This window comes from Nerophis ophidion, linkage group LG26 (assembly GCF_033978795.1).
Source record: "Nerophis ophidion isolate RoL-2023_Sa linkage group LG26, RoL_Noph_v1.0, whole genome shotgun sequence".
Lineage (NCBI taxonomy): Eukaryota > Metazoa > Chordata > Actinopteri > Syngnathiformes > Syngnathidae > Nerophis > Nerophis ophidion.
Window position 1 is genome coordinate 6,266,633 of NC_084636.1, and position 21,261 is coordinate 6,287,893.

The window sequence follows — 21,261 nt, forward strand, 5'->3', positions numbered from 1 at the left end:
AGTCCTTATGTGTGCGCCAAGTTTGGTGACTTTTGAAGCATTTTAAAGGGGTCAAATTACAGCACAAAGAGGCAAAAATTGCATTGTTGCATTTCTTTTCACAGTTTATCAACTTACATTCATATTTTGTTGAAGTGTTATTCAATAGATATATTTAGGGTCTGCCAGGCCCATGGCAAAGGACTCCACAGGAGTCCTTTGCCATGGGCCAAGGACCCTATTGAAACTGCTGTGTTTTATTATTATTCTGCACCTACGCGCTGTAATTTGACCCCCTTAACATGCTTCAAAACTCACCAAATTTGACACACACGTCGGTATAGCAAACCTTCCCAACATATTAAGCAACCAATCCCCCAAAATGAAAATTGCGCTCTAGCGCCCCCTAGGAAAAAAAATACAGACAAAACTGCATGTAACTTCTGTTAGGAATGTCATAGCGACATGAAACAAAAACTCCTATGTAGGTCTGACTTAGACCCAATTTTCATACACTCACTTCTTTCAGCAAAAATCTACAGGAAGTTGGCAAAAACCCCTTCAAAATAAAATGTTCGCAAAAAATGCAATTTTTGCCTCTTTGCGCTGTAATTTGACCCCTTTAAAATGCTTCAAAAGTCACCAAACTTTGCGCACACATAAGGACTGGCGAATATTGCGATCTAATGAAAAAACCAAACCCCAAAACTCAAAATTGCGCTCTACCGCCCCCCTAGGAATACAACATGGACAAACTGCTCCTAGGAGGAAAACACAGACAAAACTGCTTGTAACTTCCGATAGGAATGTCAGAGAGACATGAAACAAAAAACACTATGTAGGTCTCACTTAGACCTACATTTGAATAATTAACATACTTTAGCAAAAATCAACAGAAAGTTTGATATTTTCACTTCAATACAACAACTGCATTACTTTCACAATCCATTAGATTCTCAAAATAGTGGCTCCAAGGCGTCTTCTAACGCTTATCCGGCCGTGAGTCTCGGGGGCAGCAGCCAAAGGCGGACCCGACCAACGCTGCTTGCAGCTTTAATTATAAAGGATTTTTGAATTGTTGCTATTTTTAGAATATATATTTTTTTTAAATCTCACGTACCCCTTGGCGTACCTTCAAGTACCCCCAGGGGTACGCGTACCCCCATTTGAGAACCACTGCTCTAATAGACTTTTGAAGCAGAAATCAAACAGTCACCCAAGTCGGAAAAAACGCCACCCATCTGGACGTCTAGTCACCCGTGACTTGGCACACGGGTGCTAAATTAGGCCAAATGTTGAATATTTCAAGAAGGCCCATCTATTATTGAACAATGGCTCTAAGTTGCCAAGCAGACGACGTATCGAGTGTCTCCTCCCCACCCACACACTTCTCGCTCCCATGATGTGTTTGTTGACAGCAACTAACCCTCAAAAATACCATTCTTAACTTTGAATCCCCTTTCCACCATTTTAGACGTATTCCCTGGGCATGCATTGCCAAAATGCTGCCTTAATCGGGTAGACCAGGGGTGTCAAACTCAAATACAGAGTGGGCCAAAATTTGAAACTGAACAAAGTCGCGGGCCAAGGTTGAACATATTAACCTTTTAATAGGGACCCAAACAAGTTTTGTATTGAATATTGAACAAGCAAGGCCTATATAACTTTATAGTGACAAGCAAAATTGAGTTTCAAATTATAATAATTAAAAAATCTCAATGGCATATCAAATAAAATTTAAAAAAAAATTGGCAGTGGTCTGGGTTTGGTGGTAGTGGGGGTGTATATTGTAGCGTCCCGGAAGAGTTAGTGCTGCAAGGGGGTATGGGTATTTCTTCTGTTGTGTTTATGTTATGTTACGGTGCGGATGTTCTCCCGAAATGTGTTTGTCATTCTTGTTTGGTGTGGGTTCACAGTGTGGCGCAAGGGGGCGGCATGGCGTAGTGCAGGGGTCGGGAACCTTTTTGGCTGAGAGAGCCATGAAAGCCAAATATTTCAAAATGTATTTCCGTGAGAGCCATATCATATTTTTTAACACTGAATACAAGTGCATTTTTAAGTAAGACCAACATTTTTAGAGTATAGTAAGTCTCTTATTCTTTTTAATAACATTGTTATTCTGAAGCTAACCAATAATAGATAAATTGTCATGTCTGTTGATCATGTTTTTGTTTGGCCATGTGCTGTTTGTCCTTTGGACTCTTTAAGTTACTGTTTTTTTCCACTCCCTTGTCTGGTTTCCTCAGTTACTCATTTTGTCCACCTGTCTCTGGTGGACAAAATGCCCGCTCACCTGCTTCCCGAGCACTAATCAGAGGCAGTATTTAAGCTCGTCTTTGCCAGTCAGTCGCCCTGTGCTGACTTGTTTCATGCCTTGCCATAGTTTCGTGCTTCATGCCATGACAAGTAACTTTTGTTACTTGGCATGTTGTGCCTCCGCTGTGAGCAATTTTTGTTTGTAGATTTTTTTAGTTAAAATTAAGTCATGTTTTTACCTAAATGCCATGTCCCGAGTAGTCCGTCTGCCTTCCTGGGAGAACGACCCCGCAGCATGCTGCAACCCCCCCCCCCATCGTGACATAAAATACTTCTTACCATTAATGCGACTTCTTGAACAGGTGCGGTACAAAATGGAGGGATGGATTTAAATGCATGAGAATTTTTTGAATTTTGCAGGTTATTTTTAGCACTGTGATTACCAGCGAAATGATTCATAATTATCGCGTTAAGCAATGTCAGCTAAGATTTATTATTGTCATTGTCATAAGAGCCAGATGCAGTCATCAAAAGAGCCACATCTGGCTCTAGAGCCATAGGTTCCCTACCCCTGGCGTAGTGGGTAGAGCGGCTGTGCCAGAAACCTGAGGGTTGCAGGTTCGCTTCCCACCTATTGACATCCAAATCGCTGCCGCTGTGTCCTTGGGCAGGACACTTCACCCTTTCCCCCGGTGCCGCTCACACTGGTGAATAAATGATGAATGAATGATTGGCGGTGGTCGGAGGGGCCGTAGGCGCAAACTGGCAGCCACGTTTCAGTCAGTCTACCCCAGGGCAGCTGTGGCTACAGATGTAGCTTACCACCACCAGGTGTGAATGAATGATGGGTTCCCACTTCTCTGTGAGTGCTTTGAGTATCTAACAATAGAAAAGCGCGATATAAATATGATCCACTATTATTCTTATTATTATTGTAACAATGTTAAAGTTGTTTATACGGCCACCCTCAGTGTGACCTGTATGGCTGTTGAGCAAGTATGCATTGCATTCACTTGTGTGTGTTAAAGCCGCATGCATTATGTGACTGTGCTGGCACGTTGTTTGATTGGCGGAAAAGCGGACATGACGGCAGGCTGTAGAGGACCAAAGGCAGTGCCTTAAAGGCACGTCCTCCAATATTGTTGTCCGGGTGAACTCTCCCACTGGATCTTTCCTAGTTACCGATCAACCTGACTGGGATTTGAACCCAGTCCTCTTTAAATGGGAGATAGCTGTTTTTGACTAGTTTAAAAACACAACAACCAACTTCTAAAACATTAAAAATTACTCTAAAACACATAAAATGACTCTTAAGAGATGCACAGTGACATCTAAAACATAAATTACTCCTAAAAAAACGTAATACGACTCCTAAAACACGTAAAAAGACTCCTAAAACCAATTAAAAACAGAATGAGGTGTTTGCATCCTTTGCGAGCCTTGTAGGTGAACAGTGAACGTGAATGGAAGACCTATAGGATAAAAGAATTTACGGGGTCTTCTTAAAGGGAGATTTCGGGCCCCAATGAAAAATTTAATTGAGAACCTGTCTCAGTAAACTGTGATATAAACGCTTAACTCCACCAGCTGAAGCTTTCCTAGTTACCTGATCGATCTGACTGGGATTTGAACCCAGTCCCTTTTGATTGGGAGTGAACTGTTGGGGTAGACTGACGCTTCAGTCAGTCTACCACAGGGCAGTTGTGGCTACGGATGTAGCTTACCACCACCAGGTGTGAATGAATGATGGGTTCCCACTTCTCTGTTAGCGCTTTGAGTATCTAACAATAGAAAAGCGCGTTACAAATCTAATCCATTATTATTATTATTAATAATCCACACGGAGGAATTTAGCAAATTAGAGCTTTCATCACGTTTTAGTTTGATGACTCTTGCCAAGGCATTCTCATCAGCCCTAAAAGTATAAATGTTGTCATTAATATTTATGATAATAATCATCAAATCATGTGTACCATCATGAGCTGATGAAATCGCGCAGGGGATCCCAACTCTTCAATCAATTAAACTTTATTAATAAAGCGCTTTTCATTCATAAAATGAATGCAACACAAACAAGCCCCACATCATGTGTGAGTACAGAGGGGCCAGGTGAGTAAACACTATCACACGGGGCCTTCTGCACCAGGAGACCACGGCCATCAGGACGCTGACACACGCAGCAGCACGGCCGATGGTGCAGATGGCCCCTCGAAAGTCAAAAACAATCAACTGTTGCGCGCCGACGTCTGGGCGGGGTCAAGCCGGACCTCAAAAACCCCCACTGCGTCACACACAGTTTTTTGTATGGCTCATTTAATGCTAAACAACATGCTTTTATTAAGGTGCTTTACCATGTTTCCTTTACTAAATGCTCCAAATAACTGTGATGCACATTATCATAGTTAGTGCCGTGTTGAAAATCATAAGCGTTTATTTACAGCTTTGGCTGTAGTCGACATCCTGTATTCAATGGTTTTAGACATATATATATATATATACCGTATTTCCTTGAATTGCCGCCGAGACGCTAATTAATTTAAAACCTCTGCTCACTCCAGCGCTTACCAAAGGCATGCGGTAAAAGTAAGCATGCGCTAATTATTTTAAAACCTCTTCTCACTCCTGCACTTACCAAAGGCATGCAGTAAAAAATTTAGTGTGATGTAAGCTTGGACCTTAAATCCTACTGAATAGCTCTTAATCTTCTTCCCTTTATGCAATTTCAAATTACCGGTATTGAAATCAGGGGAAGTGTCACTCGCGACGTCACGAGTTTGACCAGGTGGTAATACTAAGCATACGCTAATTATTTTGCGAAGCGAGTTTGACCCGGCAGTAATTCAGGGCAGGCGCATTATATGCCCTGCGGCAATTCAAGGAAATACGGTATATACATTTATAGACACATACATATATACACACACAATATATATACATATATACACAAACATATACATATATAATATAGATATATATATATATATATATATATATACATATATACAGTATATATTTATCGTATATATACTCGTTATATATACATATATACACGGTACATACATATATACACCATATATATAAATAAATGTACATAAGTATATATATATTACATAAATATATATGTGTATATATAAACAAATATATATGTATATATGTATACATAAATATATAATGTATATATATTTATCGAATATATACACGTTATAAATACATATATACGGTACATACATATCATATATACACACACATATACACCGTATACATATATTTTTTTTATACACACACACCCATATATATATATATATATATATATATATATATATATATATATATATATATAAAATAAAATGCTTGTCCCCCTGACTTACGATTTCAAAATAAGTCTGTTATACATTAATTTGGATGTGAAAAAATGAGTAATCAAATCCATCAAAAATGGTGTTATTCCATATTGAGACATTATAATTCTTATAGAGTAAATTCACTGTAACAAGGGGCCCTCTGAGAGCAGCCACAACTCTAATGTGGCCCTCAGAGAAAACAACTTTGACACCCCATGTCTGGAAAATTCCAGTTCACGCTCACATATCAGTGAGTTCCTTTGCAGATGCACCGCGGAACTGCGTCTAAAATGGCTGTCAAAAGTGGTACATGTCTCATTTGAGGACACAGCGAAGCGCCACAGGTCGGAGCGTGATAACATGAAAGTGCAGTAAATGAGTGTCTCCATGATGAAAACCACATACTACGCGCAATAACGTCATTTAAATAGTGCCGTCCGCATCTATTGCAAATGCAGTCTTAGTAAATCCCACACCACATGTCCACGAATCCTACACACAGGTTTGCACCAGCTGTTTAGCGCGTGCTATTTGGATTGCAGTAAGTCAGACCCAGCCTTACCCCAGGTCTATTGCCAATGAATGTTTGGGTACTCACTGGTGGTGTTTCCAGACATCTGAATGATGCATTTGCTCTCTTTCCCCATCTCCCTGGAGTTGAACGGGCGGACTCGGACCGCCACCTTCACAGAAGCCCCCGCCATGGCCTCGGGGTGCCCGCTATCTATTCGCCGCTTGTTTGTAGAGCTCTGTACAGGGATCAGAATCACTTGATTAATCCCCGAGGGGGAACTAAGATTTGCAGCACAATCCCATTCAAGGGCAGAAAAACATTACAGGGAGACAGAACAGGATCGCTGATGGGTCTGCCAACTTTCGGCGCCCCTTACAAGAAAGGTGAGAAACAGGTAAACAGGAAGAGAGAAACATCAAAGAACAAAAAAGAAAATTAAAGACATTAAAAGAGCAGAGCTGACGTAACCAGTCTGTCAGGTTCAAACACTGATGACATCTATTAAACAAGACAAGAAGCGAGGAATTAAAGACAGAATTAAATTTGGCTCAATTGAGGAGAGACGTCTAGACTGTACTCTTTATACAGTCTCACCGCGCTCTGACGAAAGATTGTACGCCTCCTCTTTTATTTGGACATTGTTACGAGGGGGGTCGCAGCTCACTTCGAGGTTTGTTCTCCCGGGATGCAAAACTGAAAACTCCGGACGAAAGCGTGAAGGTAGGACTTGATTTATTCTTCACAAATCATCCAACTACCAAGAAAGAGAGAAAACAACAAAAATGTAAGCGTGCCTCAGAAACGGGAAGCTAAGACTTAGCATAGGCTAGGGAACAGACAAATCTTACTTGACATAAGCGTGAAGCAAACAATGAAGCCCCCCCGAGTGTGGCGAGCAACGTGAATTAATAGCTTTCTGATTAGTGCTCAACAGCAGGTGAACGTGCCGAACACTAATCAGAGGCTGGTGAAAAAAATGAGTACCCATGGTAACCACAACAAACACCCGAAGTGCACAAAACCGGAAATAAGGAAGTCCAAAACTAACAGAACATAACTAAACAAAACATGATCCGGACCACGGATCATGACAGACTTTCCCTGATTACAGGGCAACAGCTGTTTCTAAAGGAAGGGGGTCGTAAACAGGTGCAGTCTTTGGCCACAAAACAGTCCAAAGAAAAGGTTGAAAACAGTTCAAAGAAAAGGTCGCCTGGAGGGGAGTCTGGTCCTGCTTCCTCTACGTGTTATAGTTCTTGGGTCAAGACAACATTTTTCTGTGGATTACAATAAATCAAAGAAACAGAACACCATGTTGCTTCCCATCCTACACAATGGAGTTTTACAAGCCTTTTGCTTGGTAGGATCAAAGACAGCTTTTGTCTCCTCAGCAACATATAGGGGAAGGCGTGGCGCAGCTGGGAGAGTGGCTGTACCAGCAACCTGAAGGTTCCTGGTTCAATCCCCACCTTCTAACATCCTCGTCACGTCCATTGTGTCCTTGAGCAAGACACTTCACCCTTGCTCCTGATGGGTCCTGGTTAGCGCCTTGCATGGCAGCTCCCTCCATCAGTGTGTGAATGGGTGAATGTGGAAATAGTGTCAAAGCACTTTGAGTTCCTTAAAAAAAAGGAGAAAAGCGCTATACAAGTATAACCCATTTACCATTCTCGCCGGGAAATCATGGCAACACTAAGTTATTTGACAACTTAGATACAATTATTCTGACAAGCCACTTCTGCACACAGCCACAAAAGTAAAACAACAAAGACAAAAACAAACACTGTGGTGGCCCCTGCAGTGTTCCACGCCGTGGTCTGCCAGAGACCGGAGCAGACCCAACAAAGCAAGCAAGAGAGCCGACTCCACACTCGGCCGCCCAACAACTCTCGGCCAGTGTCCAGTCCGCATGTTTTTTTTTTTAATTCATTGATTGATTGAAGCTTTTATTAGTAGATTGTACAGTACATATTCTGTACAACCACTAAATGGAAACACCTGAATAAGTCTTTCAACTTGTTTAAGTCGGGGTCCATGTAAATCAATTCATGGTCAGATCAAATCTTAGACTTAGATTGGTCGGATCGAGTCTTAGACTTAGATTGGTCAGATCGAATCTTAGACTTAGATTGGTCGATTGATTGAAGCTTTCATTAGTAGATTGCACAGTAGGTACAATTGACCACTAAATGGTAACACCCAAATAAGTTTTTCAACTTCTTTAAGTCGGGATCCACGTTAATCGATTCATGGTCAGATCAAATCTTAGACTTAGATTGGTCGGATCGACTCTTAGACTTTGATTGGTCAGATGTAGTCTGAGACTTAGATTGGTCGGATCGAGTCTTTGATTTAGATTGGTCGATTGATTGATTGATAGAAGCTGTCATTAGTAGATTGCACAGCATGTACAATTGACAGCTAAATAGTAACACCCGAATAAGTTTTTCAACTTCTTTAAGTCGGGATCCACGTTAATCGATCCATGGTCAGATCAAATCTTAGACTTGTATTGGTCAGATCGAGTCTTAGACTTTGATTGGTCAGATGTAGTCGGAGACTTAGATTGGTCGGATCGAGTCTTGGACTTAGATTGGTCAGATGTAGTCTGAGACTTAGATTGGTCAGATTGAGTCTGAGATTGGTCAAATGTAGTCTGAGACTTAGATTGGTCGGATCGAGTTTTAGACTTAGATTTTCAGATGTAGTCTGAGACTTAGATTGGTCGGATCGAATCTTAGATTTAGATTGGTCGATTGATTGAAGCTGTCATTAGTAGATTGCACAGTACGTACAATTGACCGCTAAATGGTAACACCCGAATAAGTTTTTCAACTTGTTTAAGTCGGGGTCCACGCTAATCGATCCATGGTCGGATCAAATCTTAGACTTAGATTGGTCGGATCGAGTCTTAGACTTAGATTGGTAAGATGTAGTCTGAGACTTAGATTGGTCGGATCGAATCCTAGACTTAGATTGATCGATTGATTGATTGATTGATTGAAGCTTTCATTAGTAGATTGCACAGTACAGTACATATTCCGTACAGTTGACCACTAAATGGTAACACCAGGATAAGTTTTTCAACTTGTTTAAGTCGGGGTCCACGCTAATCGATCCATGGTCAGATCAAATCTTAGACTTAGATTGGTCGGATCGAGTCTTAGACTTAGACTGGTCAGATGTAGTCTGAGACTTAGATTGGTCTGATCGAATCATAGACTTAGATTGGTCGATTGATTGATTGATTGATTGAAGCTTTCATTAGTAGATTGCACGGTACAGTACATATTCCGTACAATTGACCACTAAATGGTAACACCCGAATACGTTTTTCAACTTCTTTAAGTCGGGATCCACGTTAATCAATTCATGGTCGGATCAGATCTTCGACTTAGATTGTTCGGATCGAGTCTTAGACTTTGATTGGTCGGATGTAGTCTGAGACTTAGATTGGTTGGATCGAGTCTTAGACTTAGATTGGTCGATTGATTGATTGATTGAAGCTTTCATTAGTAGGTTGCACAGTACAGTACATATTCCGTACAATTGACCACTAAATGGTAACACCCGGATAACTTTTTCAACTTGTTTAAGTCGGGGTCCACGTTAATCAATTCATGGTATGAGCTAGGATGCGTCCAAGGAGACCGAGGTGCCCGATACCTGCTCATTCATCCAAGACACCATCTCCGCAGCCCTGTCTCTTCTGAATAGTTTTATGTCAATAAAGAAAAAGTCGCGTTGTAGATTGGAGGCATGAAGAATAATGGAGAGCTCCGAGTTGGGAAGAAAGGGCGTGCATGGTCAGCTGCAGCCATGGCAACAAAGGGAGTGCGTCCTGGGATTAAAGTGGGCTGGGGCTGGGCCCGGTCCTCCTCCCCCTCCTCCTGGAACTTGACAACACCATCACTCTATTGGGCGAGCGTGACTCATGGCGGCCAATCCAATTAAAGAGCAAGTCGTGTTTTCATCACCGGCAGACAAAGGCTGACCACATTCTGCTCAGATTTGGGCGTACTCGTCGCCTTTCTGCTGTGTCATCCTCCCCTCCTACAAGCGGTCCTCCACGAGACTCACGTGGAACGCATGAATGTTAAGACTGGCATCTTCTTTATGTGCCTGACTGCCATGTGCACACAAGTGAGCATTGTCACAAAACATGCTTCCACGCGGTGTCGTCGGAATAAAAGAATACGTCATGGTCCATACGGTGCTGTCAGAATAAAAGAATACTTTTAATATTTTTAATCTTGCAGATGCATTCAATTTTGGATTGACGCCTTGTGCAGATTTGCCTGTTTTTAGGTTTAGGTATAGGGTTGGGGTTAGGGTAATATTTTTACTCTTGCAGATGCATTCAATTTTCAATTGACACCTTGTGGAGAATTGCCTATTTTCAGGGTTAAGGTTAGGTTGGGGTTGGGGTTAGGGTCCATCCATCCATCCATCCATCATCTTCCGCTTATCAGAAGTCGGGTCGCGGGGGCAGCAGCCTAAGCAGGGAAGCCCAGACTTCCCTCTCCCCAGCCACTTCGTCCAGCTCTTCCCGGGGGATCCCGAGGCGTTCCCAGGCCAGCTGGGAGACAGTCTTCCCAACGTGTCCTGGGTTTTCCCCGTGGCCTCCTACCGGTTGGACGTGCCCTAAACACCTCCCTAGGGAGGCGTTCGGGTGGCATCCTGACCAGATGCCCGAGCCACCTCATCTGGCTCCTCTCCATGTGGAGCAGCAGCGGCTTTACTTTGAGCTCCTCCCGGAAGGCAGAGCTCATTTCGGCCGCTTGTACCCGTGATCTTATCCTTTCGGTCATGACCCAAAGCTCATGACCATAGGTGAGGATTGGAACGTAGATCGACCGGTAAATTGAGAGATTTGCCTTCTGGCTCAGCTCCTTCTTCACCACGACAGATCGATACAACGTCCGCATTACTGAAGACGCCGCACCCATCCGCCTGTCGATCTCACGATCCACTCTTCCCCCACTCGTGAACAAGACTCCTAGGTACTTGAACTCCTCCACTTGGGGCAGGGTTAGGGTAATATTTTTAATCTTGCAGATGCATTCAATTTTGAATTGACACCTAGGGCAGAATTTCCTATTTTTAGGGTTAGGGTTAGGGTAATATTTTTAATCTTGCAGATGGATTCAATTGGATTCACGATCCAATTATCCCTCACTCGTGAACAAGACTCCGAGGTACTTGAACTTCTCCACTCGAGGCAGGGTCTCCTCCCCAACTCGGAGATGGAACTCCACCCTTTTCCGGGCAAGATCCATGGACTCGGACTTGGAGGTGCTGATTCTCATCCCAGTCGCTTCACATTCGGCTGCGAACGGATCCAGTCAGAGCTGAAGATCCTGGCCAGATGAAGCCATAAGGACCACATCATCGGCAAAAAGCAGAGACCTAATCCTGCAGCCACCAAACCGGATCCCTTTAACGCCTTGACTGCGTCTAGGAATTTTTGTTATTACTTTGTTTATTTTTTCCCTTTTAGTAAGTTATTGCGATTTTCTACCTGCTTGTGGTGATGAGGAAGGCAGCACATTGCAACCCACTGTGAATGTATTGTTTTTATTTTATTTCAGGGGTAGACAAAAAATAATAATAAAAGTGTCTGTTTTTTTTAGTACCTGTATTATGATTTCCCTATCAAATTAATAAATAAGTCCGAGTCTATGGTTCTGGCCCGGGAAAGGGTGGAGTGCCGTCTCCGGGTTGGTGGGGAGACCCTGCCCCAACTGGAAGAGTTCAAGTACCAAGGAGTCTTGTTCCCGAGTGGGGGAAGAGTGGATCTTGAGATCGACGCTGTATCAGTCCGTTGTGGGGAGGAAGGAGCTGAGCCGGAAGGCAAAGCTCTCAATTTTCCAAACTATCTACATTCCCATCCTCACGTTTAGTCATGAGCTTTGGGTTATGACTGAAAGGAAAAGATACCGGGTACAAAAAATGAGTTTCCTTCTCCGGGTGGCGCCACTTTACCTTAGAGATAGGATTAGAAGCTTCGTCATCCATGGGGAGCTCAAAGTTTAGCCGAGGAGGAGGTGCCAGATGAGGTGGTTCGGGCATCTGGTCAGGATGCCAACCGAATGCCTCCCTAGGGAGGCGTTCAGGGCACGTTCGACCGGCAGGAGGCCATGGGGAAGACCCAGGACACATTGGGAAGACCATGCCCATGACCATTTCCTGCTGGCTTCACTATGGACGGGACTCTCGCTACTAAATTGGATCCATTATGGACTCGACTCTCACCGTTATGTTGGACCCACTATGGACTGGGCTTTCCCAATATCATGTTAGACCAGCTCTAAATCAATTGCTTTCGGTCTCCCCGGGGGGTAGGAGGGGGTTGCCCACATATGCAGTCCTCTTCAAGGTTTCTCATAGTCACTGTCACCGACGTCACACTGGGGTGAGTTTCTCCTTGCCCTTATGTGGGGCCTACCGAGGATGTTGTTGTGGTTTGTGCAGCCCTTTGAGGCACTTGTGATTTAGGGCTATATAAATAAACATTGATTGAATGATTGATGGGCTTCACGGTGGAAGAGGGGTTAGTGTGTCTGCCTCACAATATGAAGGTCCTGAGTAGTCAGGGTTCAATACCGGGCTCGGGATCTTTCTGTGTGGAGTTTACATGTCCTCCCCGTGACTGCGTGGGTTCCCTCCGGGTACTCCGGTTTACCCCCACTTCCAAAGACATGCACCTGGGGATAGGTTGATTGGCAACACTAAATTGGCCCTAGTGTGTGAATGTGAGTGTGAATGTTGTCTGTCTATCTGTGTTGGCCCTGCGATGAGGTGGCGACTTGTCCAGGGTGTACCCCGCCTTCCGCCCGATTGTAGCTGAGATAGGCCCCGGCGCCCCCCGCCACCCCTACGGGAATAAGCGGTAGAAAATAGATGGATGGAAATTGGCCCTAGTGTGTGAATGTGAGTGTGAATGTTGTCTGTCTATTTGTGTTGGCCCTGCGATGACGTGGCCACTTGTCCAGGGTGTACCCCGCCTTCCGCCTGATTGTAGCTGAGATAGGCGCCCCACGACACCCCTACGGGAATAAGCGGTAGGAAATGGATGGATGGATGGTTGGAAAATTGGCCCTAGTGTGTGAATGTGAGTGTGAATGTTGTCTGTCTATCTGTGTTGGCCCTGCGATGACGTGGCGACTTGTCCAGGGTGTACCCCGCCTTCCGCCTGATTGTAGCTGAGATAGGCGCCCCACGACACCCCTACGGGAATAAGCGGTAGAAAATGGATGGATGGATGGATGGAAATTGGCCCTAGTGTGTGAATGTGAGTGTGAATGTTGTCTGTCTATTTGTGTTGGCCCTGCGATGACGTGGCCACTTGTCCAGGGTGTACCCCGCCTTCCGCCTGATTGTAGCTGAGATAGGCGCCCCACGACACCCCTACGGGAATAAGCGGTAGGAAATGGATGGATGGATGGATGGATGGAAATTGGCTCTAGTGTGTGAATGTGAGTGTGAATGTTGTCTGTCTATCTGTGTTGGTCCTGCGATGAGGTGGCCACTTGTCCAGGGTGTAAAACGCCTTCCGCCTGATTGTAGCTGAGATAGGCGCCCCCCGCCACCCCTACGGGAATAAGCGGTAGAAAATGGATGGATGGAAATTGGCCCTAGTGTGTGAATGTTTATTTTACCAAAAGCAAGACTAGTTGTTAAACGTAGATGTTTATCTGTTCTCGGTGTTAATTTGTGGAATTCTGTTGGTAAAGAAATAAAAATGAGTGACTCAGTATTTAATTTCAAAAAGAACATGTCACAATGTATTTTAAAAAGTTATGTGAACTAAAATGTATGTTTGTTTGGTTAAATGTTGTATTTAGAAGGTATGTATGTTTATCTATTTACAAAAAAGTGCATGTGTGTAAGTACATATTTTTGTATTATTTGTTAAAGGGCAACTTAAATGTAAATGCTGAATGACTATATTTCTTTTGGTATTACAAAATTATTAGAAAAGGTAACTTAATTGAATGTAAAAAATGTTATGTTGGGCATATAAGCTTTTTTGCTTCTGCCTGTTTCAGTCATGTTATTCATTTTTGAATCGTGATCTACGTTTGAATATGTTTTTGTTAGACTGAAAATAAACTGAACTGAAATGTGAGTGTGAATGTTGTCTGTCTATCTGTGTTGGTCCTGTGATGAGGTGGCCACTTGTCCAGGGTGTACAACGCCTTCCGCCTGATTGTAGCTGAGATAGGAGCCCCCCGCAACCCCTACGGGAATAAGCGGTAGGAAATGGATGGATGGATGGATGGATGGAAATTGGCTCTAGTGTGTGAATGTGAGTGTGAATGTTGTCTGTCTATCTGTGTTGGTCCTGCGATGAGGTGGCCACTTGTCCAGGGTGTACCCTGCCTTCCGCCCGATTGTAGCTGAGATAGGCGCCCCCCGCCACCCCTACGGGAATAAGCGGTAGGAAATGGATGGATGGATGGATGGATGGAAATTGGCTCTAGTGTGTGAATGTGAGTGTGAATGTTGTCTGTCTATCTGTGTTGGTCCTGCGATGAGGTGGCCACTTGTCCAGGGTGTAAAACGCCTTCCGCCTGATTGTAGCTGAGATAGGCGCCCCCCGCCACCCCTACGGGAATAAGCGGTAGAAAATGGATGGATGGAAATTGGCCCTAGTGTGTGAATGTTTATTTTACCAAAAGCAAGACTAGTTGTTAAACGTAGATGTTTATCTGTTCTCGGTGTTAATTTGTGGAATTCTGTTGGTAAAGAAATAAAAATGAGTGACTCAGTATTTAATTTCAAAAAGAACATGTCACAATGTATTTTAAAAAGTTATGTGAACTAGAAATGTATGTTTGTTTGGTTAAATGTTGTATTTAGAAGGTATGTATGTTTATCTATTTACAAAAAAGTGCATGTGTGTAAGTACATATTTTTGTATTATTTGTTAAAGGGCAACTTAAATGTAAATGCTGAATGACTATATTTCTTTTGGTATTACAAAATTATTAGAAAAGGTAATATAATTGAATGTAAAAAATGTTATGTTGGGCATATAAGCTTTTTTGCTTCTGCCTGTTTCAGTCATGTTATTCATTTTTGAATCGTGATCTACGTTTGAATATGTTTTTGTTAGACTGAAAATAAACTGAACTGAAATGTGAGTGTGAATGTTGTCTGTCTATCTGTGTTGGTCCTGTGATGAGGTGGCCACTTGTCCAGGGTGTACAACGCCTTCCGCCTGATTGTAGCTGAGATAGGCGCCCCCCGCAACCCCTACGGGAATAAGCGGTAGGAAATGGATGGATGGATGGAAATTGGCTCTAGTGTGTGAATGTGAGTGTGAATGTTGTCTGTCTATCTGTGTTGGCCCTGCGATGAGGTGGCCACTTGTCCAGGGTGTACAACGCCTTCCGCCTGCTTGAAGCTGAGATAGGGGCCCCCCGCCACCCCTACGGGAATAAGCGGTAGGAAATGGATGGATGGAAATTGGCCCTAGTGTGTGAATGTGAGTGTGAATGTTGTCTGTCTATCTGTGTTGGCCCTGCGATGAGGTGGCCACTTGTCCAGGGTGTACCCTGCCTTCCGCCCGATTGTAGCTGAGATAGGCGCCCCCCGCCACCCCTACGGGAATAAGCGGTAGGAAATGGATGGATGGATGGATGGATGGATGGAAATTGGCTCTAGTGTGTGAATGTGAGTGTGAATGTTGTCTGTCTATCTGTGTTGGCCCTGCGAGGAGGTGGCCACTTGTCGAGGGTGTACAACGCCTTCCGCCTGATTGTAGCTGAGATAGGCGCCCCCCGCAACCCGTACGGGAATAAGCGGTATAAAATGGATGGATGGTTGATTGATTGATTGATGTCTCCCCGGGAAGAGCTGGACGAAGTCTGGGCTTCCCTGCTTAGGTTGCTGCCCCCGCCACCCGACCTCGGATAAGCGGAAGAAGAGGGATGGATGAATAAATAAAGACTTTTTTTTTTTTTTTTTAAAGAATAAAATAATACGTCATGGTTTTGTCCGAATAAAAGAATAAAACATGCTTCCATGTGGCGTTTTAGGCGTTCCATTGAGGGATATTTAGTGTAGAAACAAGACGCTGGATGACGATGCAGCCCAGTCAGGGCGTGTTAAAACCTGGTGACAAAGACTAGTCCATGTCACCTTACTTAAAAGACTAGTTGATGTCACCTCACTTAAGACTAGTTAATGTCACCTCACTTAAGACTAGTTAATGTCACCTCACTTAAGACTAGTTCATGTCACCTTACTTCTCTGTTTAAAGGGACACTTTTCATACATTTGTGTGCATTATTCGCAAGGATGACATAAAAAAAAATGTCCACATTTCAGGTGACTTGGGTGTAAATGTGTTGAAAGGTAGTTTGAGTGTCCTGAGGCAGTGCAGCCTCCTCATGGCCGCACCCAGGCTGAGCCCACGTCCTCCCAGGAGGTTTCCACCCCAAATTTTGTTTTTTTTAAATTAAACCCCCCATTTTACACAGAATGAAAAGAATAAAAACATACGTGATGCTAGCAGCGAGTGCGCGCCGTCGTCGTTAATTCGATACCCGCCTCCTCCTCGTCCTCCCCGGGCTTCTGCTAGCAGCCTCCGGCCGCCATGGAGGAAGGGGCTCGGTGAGCTCGGTGTTCCTGGGAAGGAAGGGGACAGTGCGGGGTGACGTCGCTGGCTGGCCGGCTGGCTGGCTGGCTGGCTGGGTTGTCCTCTGGCGTCCAAAATGGTTGTGTTCGTCTCCTCCTCGTCCTTACACGGAGGGAGGATGCTGCCACCGGGCGATGACGTCACAGCCGAGGGAGGTAACAGCTTAAATGCGGTGGTGGGAAGAGCAATACGTCATAGCAAAACTACCTTCCGTACCATAATAATATTTAGCATTGATGTCTGCCTTGGACTAGAAAGTTAATCATTTGTAGTAATATATTTATTTCTTAATTTTTATATACACTATATCAGTGGTTCTCAAATGGGGGTACGCGTACCCCTGAGGGTACTTGAAGGTATGCCAAAGGGTACGTGAGATTTTAAAAAAATATTTTTAAAATAGCAACAATTCAAAAATCCTTTATAAATATATTTATTGAATAATCCATCCATCCATTTTCTACCGCTTATTCCCTTTTGGGGTCGCGGGGGGCGCTGGCGCCTATCTCAGCTACAATCGGGCGGAAGGCGGGGTACACCCTGGACAAGTCGCCACTTCATCGCAGGGCCAACACAGACAGACAACATTCACACTCACATTCACACACTAGGGCCAATTTAGTGTTGCCAATCAACCTATCCCCAGGTGCATGTCTTTGGAAGTGGGAGGAAGCTGGAGTACCCGGAGGGAACCCACGCATTCACGGGGAGAACATGCAAACTCCACACAGAAAGATCCCGAGCCTGGATTTGAACCCAGGACTGCAGGACCTTCGTATTGTGAGGCAGACGCACTAACCCCTCTGCCACCGTGAAGCCCTTATTGAATAATACTTCAACAAAATATGAATGTAAGTTCATATACTGTGAAAAGAAATGCAACAATGCAATATTCAGTGTTGACAGCTAGATTTTTGGTGGACATGTTCCATAAATATAATAATAATAATAATAATAATAGATTTTATTTGTAAAAAAAAGCACTTTACGTTGAGCAAACAACCTCAAGGTGCTACAGCATGGCCGGCCGGCTCTACGCAGGGGCAATGTCTTGCAATGGCTTGCCCCCTCAAATCAAAATTTGAGAAAGCAAATTTTAATAAACTCAGAAAATGACTACATTACAAGTTGACAAAATTATCTGCACTAGCGGAAAAATCCACCGAAAAAGGGAGACACACGATATAGTAGTGTCGGCTTCCCTCTCATCCCTCCCTCCGCTGTGCGTGTATTCACCATTCCACAGGCTGCGCAGCAGACACACACCCGCACACACCCCTCAGCCCTCAGTAAACATCCAATCACTGTTGCATTATGAAAGTAAAAGAAAGGGAAAAGTTGTCTACATTTATCATATACTTGTTAGGATGGGTGTATTTGTGTAGTCTTATCTGTCATAAACACGTTTATCGTCGCGGACTTTCGGCGCTACGGAGTTCCTTTTTTTTTTTTTTTTACAACTTGACGAGAGCGGTGACAGCGGAGGCTCTGAGCAGCAGTGGTTTGGAAGGCAGAGAGCCTCCACTGTCCCTGTAACAAGCTACAAGTCATTTATGATGCTGTTAAAGACGGTAAAAATGAAACATAAGGTATATATCCTGCTTAACAGTCCTCCTCTGCTGTCCTCTGTTCAGAGCGGAGTCCCTAGCAACGGCCCGTTTTACTTAGCAACGGTCTGGCAATCGACTGCAGGAATTATTTTTCTGTTGTTTTTCTTGTAATTCTACATTGTCAATCTTTAATGTTTCAATCTACATTTTTTAGTAAACAAATTATAAGTTTCATTTGATATGACCAAGACACCTAAAAACAAAAACACTGCCGTTTTCATCAATTTACAAGCAAGTGGGCAACACACATATATTGGAGTGAATGAATTTTGTGCCCAGATGAGTGCCCATTTTCTGTTTTATAAATTAGTTTGAGATTCTTTTTAATAATTATTCATCAGACTACCTTTCAGTTTTGTAAATATTGACTGTACTGTGTGAAGTCCTTCTTTGGGTCAAAATTTATTTGAGAGTTAGGCCATCCAGTTAGGATAAATGTTATGTTGTTGGTTGATAAAATCTGGATGAAGGATGTTTTATTTTATTTTATTCATTTATTTTTATTTTTCAGTTCCCCCCCCCCACCTGAGGGATTGCCACCTTATTGTGGTCAGGGGGTTTGCGTGCCTCAGTGACCGTAAGAGCTATACCAGCAGGAGCTTAGTCTTCAGGTGGGACACCCAGGTTGGACAGGTCTGAAGGTAGAGGCCTGACAAAGTGCAATCCACTACTCCAGGTTGAGGTTGGACACATAGCTAAAGACCCATTTCAATGAAGAAAGCATCGTTACTATATGCACAGAAAAAAAAAGTGCTGGAGCATGATGTGTACACATGATGCCCCCTTCACATTTCTGACTGCCCCCTCATAAAAACATGCCTAGAACCGCCCCTGTGCTACAGTGTGAAAAAATAGTAATAATAATAATAAAAAGGTAAAAAATAAATAAAATATAAAACTAGAATCAGCCCAATATGTTGGGAACTTGCATGGCTGCAGTTGTGTGTCCCCGATGATGCAAGAATCCAGGAGAAAGTAGTGAAGGTAAGATGAATTTAATATGGCACTCATAAGAAAACAAATAAACATTAAAGCTGCAAGCAGCGTTGGTCTGGTCCGCCTTTGGCTGCTGCCCCCGAGACCCACGGCCAGATAAGCGTTAGAAGACGCCTTGGAGCCACTATTTTGAGAATCAAATGCATTGTGAAAGTAATGCAGTTGTTGTATTGAAGTGAAAATATCAAACTTCCTGTTGATTTTTGCTAAAGTATGTTAATTATTCAAATGTAGGTCTAAGTGAGACCTACATAGTGTTTTTTGTTTCATGTCTCTCTGACATTCCTATCGGAAGTTACAAGCTGTTTTGTTTGTGTTTTCTTCCTAGGAGCAGTTTGTCTGTGTTGTATTCCTAGGGGGGCGGTAGAGCGAAATTTTGAGTTTTAAGGTTAGGTTTTTTCATCAGATCGCAATTTTTGCCAGACCTGATGTGTGTGTCAAGTTTGGTGAGTTTAGAAGCATTTTAAGGGGGTCAAATGACAGCTCAAAGAGGCAAAAATGACATTTTTAGGAGACTTTGCACAGGGGTTATTTGAAGGCGCGTAATATCAAAACCTGAGAACTTATCAAAACTCTGTTCTATACTTTTAATCAGAAGGGTTCAATCTCTCTCCTGTGCGAGTTTGAAGCCAAAACAACAAACGCACTCAGAGGAGATAATGTTTGAAGAAAGGTGACCGGTTTTTACAAAACTTTTGTTTTGAAGGGGGGATTGCAAACTTCCTGTTGATTTTTGTTGGGGGTTGTCAAGCTATGAAATGTAGGTCTAAGCGAGACCTACATAGAGGTTTTTGTTTCATGTCTCTCCGACATTCTTGTCTGTGTTTTCTTCCTAGGAGCAGTTTTTTCAGTGTTTTATTCAGAAAATAGCGCTAGAGCGCAATTTTGAGTTTTGGGGTTTGGTTTTTTCATTAGATCGCAATATACACCAGTCCTTATGTGTGCGCCAAGTTTGGTGACTTTTGAAGCATTTTAAAGGGGTCAAATTACAGCGCAAAGAGGCAAAAATTGCTTTTTTGGCGAACATTTTATTTTGAAGGGGTTTTTGCCAACTTCCTGTAGATTTTTGCTGAAAGAAGTGAGTGTATGAAAATTGGGTCTAAGTCAGACCTACATAGGAGTTTTTGTTTCATGTCGCTATGACATTCGTAACAGAAGTTACATGCAGTTTTGTCTGTAATTTTTTCCTAGGGGGCGCTAGAGCGTAATTTTCATTTTGGGGGATTGCTTGCTTAATATGTTGGGAAGGTTTGCCATACCGACGTGTGTGTCAAATTTGGTGAGTTTTGAAGCATGTTAAGGGGGTCAAGGACCCTAATAAAGCAGTCGTGTAAAGTAACGTTCTCAACATGATATTATCATCGAGCACTGAGGAGTGCTCGGGTGAAACATAAATTGATACTAGCGTGATTGACAGCAGGTGTGAACCGCTGCCAATCAACGAAAAGAGAAAAACAACAGTGCTCCGTGAATAAAACAGGAAATACAACAAAATAAGAGCACTGAACAGGAAGTAAATACAAAAACACGAAAAACTAACAAAAATGAAGTGACAGACTGTCACACAATAGCTATAACCAGCATGTAAAAAAGATGGGTTTTTAAGCCTTTTTTAAAAGCATCTATGTCAAATATTGACGTTAAATATTTATTTTTTTGTGGAGAAATGTTTACAATGAATCCAGATGGATCTCTATTACAATCCCCAAAGAGGGCACTTTAAGTTGATGATTACTTCTATGTGTAGAAATTTTTATTTATAATTGAATGACTTGTTTATTTTTCAACAAATTTTTAGTTATTTTTATATCTTTTTTCCCCAAATAGTTCAAGAAAGACCAATACAAATGAGCAATATTTTGCACTGTTATACAATTTAATGAATCAGAAACTGATGACATAGTGCTGTATTTTACT

General features: G+C 43.0%; 1 protein-coding gene across 10 annotated transcripts in view; it reads right to left on the reverse strand.

Moving 5' to 3' along the window:
* Positions 1 to 16,871, reverse strand: part of kif1aa (kinesin family member 1Aa) — a 132,893-nt gene extending 116,022 nt beyond the window's left edge. For all 10 annotated transcript variants that reach the window (XM_061887869.1, XM_061887865.1, XM_061887872.1 and 7 more), the window contains exons 1-2: positions 16,603 to 16,871; positions 6,175 to 6,325 (exon numbers count right to left, since the gene is read on the reverse strand). In XM_061887869.1, the coding sequence (XP_061743853.1) occupies positions 6,175 to 6,280 (106 nt within the window). In that variant the 5' untranslated portion in view covers positions 6,281 to 6,325; positions 16,603 to 16,871. The remainder of the gene's footprint in view (positions 1 to 6,174; positions 6,326 to 16,602) is intronic.
* Positions 16,872 to 21,261: the final 4,390 nt, after the last annotated feature.